The sequence below is a fragment of the Lipophrys pholis genome (genome assembly GCF_963383615.2).
Source record: "Lipophrys pholis genome assembly, chromosome: 13".
NCBI classification, from domain to species: domain Eukaryota; kingdom Metazoa; phylum Chordata; class Actinopteri; order Blenniiformes; family Blenniidae; genus Lipophrys; species Lipophrys pholis.
In genome coordinates this window covers 12584632-12590366 of record NC_137632.1, presented here as the reverse complement: position 1 = coordinate 12590366, position 5735 = coordinate 12584632, and the positions used below count along the sequence as shown (strand labels likewise).

At 42.8% G+C, this 5735-nt stretch overlaps 1 protein-coding gene across 1 annotated transcript; it reads right to left on the bottom strand.

Annotated features, from left to right (window-relative positions):
- Positions 1 to 2323: 2323 nt before the first annotated feature.
- dlx2a (distal-less homeobox 2a) lies at positions 2324 to 4707 on the bottom strand. Its single transcript, XM_080478965.1, has 3 exons — positions 4075 to 4707; positions 3518 to 3702; positions 2324 to 3371 (listed from the first exon to the last, which is right to left on the bottom strand). The coding sequence occupies exons 1-3, from the start codon at positions 4391 to 4393 to the stop codon at positions 3045 to 3047; spliced, it is 831 nt and encodes a 276-aa protein (XP_080335091.1). The 5' UTR covers positions 4394 to 4707; the 3' UTR covers positions 2324 to 3044.
- Between the last annotated feature and the right edge of the window lie 1028 nt (positions 4708 to 5735).

Sequence of the window (5735 nt, the reverse complement as noted above, 5' to 3'; positions counted from 1 at the left end):
TCATCAAAGGATCTACAACATTCAATGATCTGACTAAGAATAAATTAATAGCTCCCATGTGAAAGAAGTAGATAAATCGTGCAGATCCTCTCATGAGAATCGAGCCTGTTTCCTGGGTTTAATGATCAGAAACGCATTCAGACGTCCCGCTAAAATGTAAGAAATAATTATTAAGCACACACCTTTTTAGCTTGAAATGTGAAGAGGCGACTTCCCTCTCAGGGTTTCTCAGAAATCAGCATGAAGGCAGAGCAGCAGCAGCAGCAGCAGCAGCAGCAGCAGCAGCATCCTTCAGCACAGAGAAAAGATGAACGCTTAAATCCCATAAAATGTGTCCCATGTGTTGGTCTAAGCTATAGCAGCAGAGTTCAGAATATGACTGAAAATGTCTGCTTTATTTCCCCTCTTTATAGCTGATGGGGGAAAAAATGTAGATTATTAGCATAAATGTTTACTCCTCATTACGCTGATGACATTGTGCACTCGAGATCTTGGTAATCTTTGGGGGAAATTATGAGTAATTTTTAAAAATTTAAAGCAGCAGTTACCATGCAATTCAGGCTAATTCTGCGTAGGCTCCACACGGATATAATTATCGTTGAGTCAAGATGTTAGGCTAAAAACTATGCATTGATATTCCCATTTATTATGTACATACAACTTTGACAATGTTGATGCTTGAAATTGCGGGAAATTGTCTTGTGTAAAAATTACACCCCATATTAGGACATCTAAAATTGCGAAGAATTATATAGTAATTGCAGCCTTTCAGATTTGAAAGCCAGAAGGCTCAAACCAGAGCAAATGTGGATGAAATTACAGATCAGGGTATAAATTAGGATGGGGGGGGGGGGGGGGGGGGGGGGGTGGCATTTACAAGTTGCCTTAGAGATACACAAACGTGTAAACCAGAGTGGCTTCAATTGAGGAACGAAATCAACAAAGAGCTCCAAGAAATTCAGTTTTATTTCAAAGAAGCAATAAACAAACAACAGAACTTATTTTGAAGAAATTTCTACTCGATATGAGGACTTGGTATTACAGTCTAATGTCCACTGACTGATCACTATCTGATCATCAGACCATTCAGAGCAATAGGCGCATGTACATGTAGATGCAGAGTGTGTGTGATGCTGAGTTCTCAGACAGCTCAGATCGTCTGCATGCCTGGGTTTTGATACTGTCAGCCCCGGGGGGAGGCTCCATCATGCAGATATAGCAACCGCTGACAAGCTCCAGTCCTAATTATGTACAAGGAAACGATCCCACTTTATGGCCTGTGGTCTTTTGAAGGGAAGCGCGTGGGATAGACAATGAATGAGAGCTCCACTAACTGATAGCACTATAGCCCCATTATTACCTTTTCCTGAAGCTGAAATAAATTCTCTTAAGAGAAAATAAAGCCTAATTAAATAGATGTCCCCGTAACTGCAATATACCCCCCCCGCCCCCATGTGACCCTCGGGCCCAGCGCGAGCCGCATGCATCATGTGGGTCAATCTGCTCGTCTTCAGAGATCACAGGCTTCACTTTAGTGAGAAATGTTTCCATGATGCTGTAGCTCCGGGCTGTCTTGGATCTAGTTCCTGTCTCCCCCTTTTCTCTTAAAACGTCTGGAAAGCGGCTCCCTGACTCCAGCGAGTCTGTGCTCTTTCATACCCTCAGCCGCACGTCTCCACCGGGCCGGGTGGTTGTTGTTGTTGTGGTGCCCCGCTCAGCGTGCGCTCCTCCGGGCCTCATGCCTGAGCAGAGCCCGGCTCATCAGCCGCTCAAACAACCAGCTAGAATACATCTCAGAAACCAAACACCTTCACGTAACGAATCACACCGTTAATACAGCACACACTTACTCCATAAATTTAACTCGAGCCACTTTAAACTCACCTAATAGTGTAACCAATTCCTGGTTAATAGGCAACCACGTGACCTTAGCAGAATGCTAAGCTAGTATTTTGTGCAATAATTAGTGTACCTGACATGTTTCTGCTTTTTTAAATAGCCAAACTGTAAGTGTTTTAGTTTTAATAAACAAAACTTTAGTTTGCCTGGACAATGATAAAGATAAGCAATCTACCTTTTTCCTCTGAAAAAATAATAATAATATGGGTTCAACCACAAAAAAGTCAACAGCAATATACATACAGGAATTGAATGTGTGTGTGTGTGTGTGTGTGTGTGTGTGTGTGTGTGTGTGTGTGTGTGTGTGTGTGTGTGTGTGTGTGTGTGTGTGTGTGTGTGTGTTTTAAATATCCTCTGCATGATATATAGTCTATGTCAAGCCTATTCTAAAGCCCTATTAAGAAAAGAAACAGCCACATGGGAATGCACAGAAAACATTTTATTTAAATAATGTCTGGCCATATATGAAACACTGCTAAAATAAATAAGACAGAAATACAATTAATTGTGATACACGTGAATCAGAGGGGAGGACAATCAGTAGCTTCAGGTGGTTTCAATGGATTTGCACCAATAGCCTAAAATTAGAAGTCAAAAAGCTGGTAAATATATTTACAGATGTGGATTCAGTCACGTACCCCTCAGGATATTTAAATCAACTACATAAGGAATGGATCAAGGTAAGTTTTTTTTTTTTTTTTGTTTCATCACACAACAAAATGAGGTCATATTGAAAAAGGCACGATACAGTTAACTTGTGCTACATTTGTGACAGGCTGTCCTGCGAATAATGGTTTTTATTTTAATTTTTTGCAGGAATGGTATAAAAGTGACGGCCGCGTAAAAGTAACCTTTACGCCCAGGCTGTGATTGCTTTGGGTAATAGTGGTTCATTCATCCCTCACATAAACAAAATAAATAAATACAAAAATAACTGTAGAAATCTGTGTCTACCATTCGCCATTGCAAAAACCAGCATGGTCCATGAACCTGTTTGGCTCCGATAATTTCTTCTAAATGCTTGCGCGTAAAGTCTGCGTGACGCACACACGAGGTCTCTGAAATTGTAGGTATTGGCATTTGTCTTCACCAGTATTGTCCGATTTAAACCCGACGTTTCTTCGTTTGCTTTTTTTTTTTTGAATTCAGAATATTGTCCCAGCGCTTATAGCGGCGTTGTGGTGGTGTTGGACCAGAGGAGGCTGCAAATGCGTCGTAGAGTTCGTGGTTGAGTACCAGGAGTAGTTTGCCAAAAACGAGGAAGGCGCAGTCGTGTTGGGAGGGCTGTTGCTCTGAGGTAAACCCGAGCTGACACTGTTCATTCTTTGAGTCTGTGGAAAGTCCCAGGCAGTAGTTGGCGGGGACGTGCACGGGGGAGATTCACTGGAAGCGACATGTTGTTCTGGAGGGAGTTCTCCACTTTTCCACAACTTCTTGAACTTGGAGCGGCGGTTTTGGAACCAGATTTTAACCTGAAAAAGACACCGATACAAGCATAAAAAATGATTAACAGATATTTCCCGGCTCACGCCCCCGCTTGTCACCTTTAATTTATCCCAATACAAAACATACATTTGATTTCTGACAGCGTATAAACCCAAGTCTTAGATGTACCCACCTGTGTTTGCGTAAGGCCCAATGAGGCTGCCAGCTCGGCCCGTTCTGGTAGAGCCAAATACTGCGTTTTCTGAAACCTCCGTTGAAGTGCAGCCAGTTGGAAACTGGAATAAATGGTTCGAGGTTTCCTGACCTTCTTTGGTTTTCCATTAACCATCCGGATTTCTGGCTCGCTCTCTTCTTTCTCTGAGGAAACATTCACATGCAATTCACGTTAGCTTATGCGAGAAGGTTTATGCCATTTTTCCCAGTATAGCAGATTGTTAGGGACATTTGCATAAAAGTCTGTGTTTGACAGACTTGTGCCCAACTATTTCATATCATCATATTTTAAAATTAAAATTTCCTTGGACTGTGTCTTTTAACGTTATATGAAAACGATCATAAATAAGTTGAATATTTAGTATTAATATGATGCTTATTTATAGAGAAGACTGACGAGTAATTTCTGACCAGACAATTTTTTTTTATCTTATCGGCAAAACATTACTTGTGCAACAAGACTGGTCATAAATGTATTGAATTACGAGCAAGATGTCTTAAGGTCGGCGTTCCCACCTGTATCCACTGGATTCGGGGAGGGGTTGGAGCCGTAGGAGCTGTAAGCGCCATAAGACGAGTTGAAACCGAGGTCGTATGACTTTGCGTTGTATGGCACAGAGCTCGCTGCGCTGGCGTGGTACTGGTAGGTGCCGAGCTGTCCAAACGGAGACCCGGCGCAGTGGCCCGGCTGCTGGCTGTTGTAATAGCTGCTGTCCGTCGCCGTAGACACAGGCAGAGTCGGGGACTCCTGCGATTTGTGCAAGCTGTGGTAATTGCTTGAGGTAATCTGGTTCGAATGCATATCAGTATTCAAGTTCTCAAAAACCCCGGTCATCTTCCAGCTGGAGCGGAGCAGCCTCGGTGCCTATGCGCAAAAAAACCCCGGCAAGATTGCGAAAGTGCAAGCTGAAATCACGACTCAGATCTCGGACAGATGGCAACTTTCTGTGAATAAAGACGCATCCCCGTGTAAACTGTGGCGGAAATCAGCGGAAGGTGTGTCCCCCTCACAGTGGCCTGTGATTATCTGGTACTGTCGGCGGTGGGAGCGCATTTATGAGAGAGTGAGAGGGAGAGCTACTGTGTCTGAGGCAACCAATGGGTAAGGGCTGCACGACTGACTACTCCCCACCGCGTCCTCCCTCCATTATTTGTTCAGGTCTGTCTGTCCCGGTTTTCTTCCCACAGTTTTCCATCAAAGCATCACAATCAGAGAAAGGTGACCGAACCCAGAGGCCCAAAGAGGTTTGATCGCCATGCAGGCGCATGGTGAACATTTTAGATTGAGCTAACACAATATTTCACATTGATTGTAACATGCACGATGGGTTGAAAAATAAAGGAAGTGAAGGAATTAAACTGGTGCAATAAATTAGTTTTCTGTGACTTTGCAGTTGAGCCCCTCCGTGGACGTTCCTGCGTGCATAGAATATTTATGATAGAGTCTTTTTTGATTTCAAATGATCTTCTAAACTTGGTGAAATGTGGCAGAAGCAATGCTGGGAAGACTTGGACAACGTGGACTGTTCAGAGAGTGACACAAAATCAAATATCCTTCCTGAGTTGAAGATTTGAGTCAATAGGAGATGACCACAGCGCCTCCAGGTGTCATAACGTTACACTGCAGATATTTATCGACTGCGTTTCAATTTTCTTTGCTTTTGGTGGACAAAAGAGAAAAACATGAACTCTTACAGAGCCTGACTCCATTCAGATTTTAGTAAAAAAATAAAAATAAATAACAACACAGAAGCCAGAATGTTGGACATTTCACCTTGTGGAGGGTTTAAATAATATTTGTGTGAAGACAAAGTTAGTAACGTGTCTGTGATTATCGCCACACGATGGCAGCAGAGTTTCTTTTATAACCAAGACGGGTTCGGTGTTTGCGGTCCATGATGAAGTTGACCCTGATACCCCGAGCTTTATAAGGTATACACCCATGCACACATACAGTACATGTGCACATGAAATTATCCAGAGGAGGGAAAAACAATGTTTCAAGTCAGGGTTTTAATGTTGTTACAGATGGGATTGATCTCAGGTCAACTGGACAGGTCACAAGTCCATCACAGGGCAAAACACAAAAACTCACATTCATAGGCATAGTCCACAATGGGCCTCAAATGTTTTTGAGCAGTTGCAGGAAAATATGAGTCCCTTTAGGAAGGTTCAGC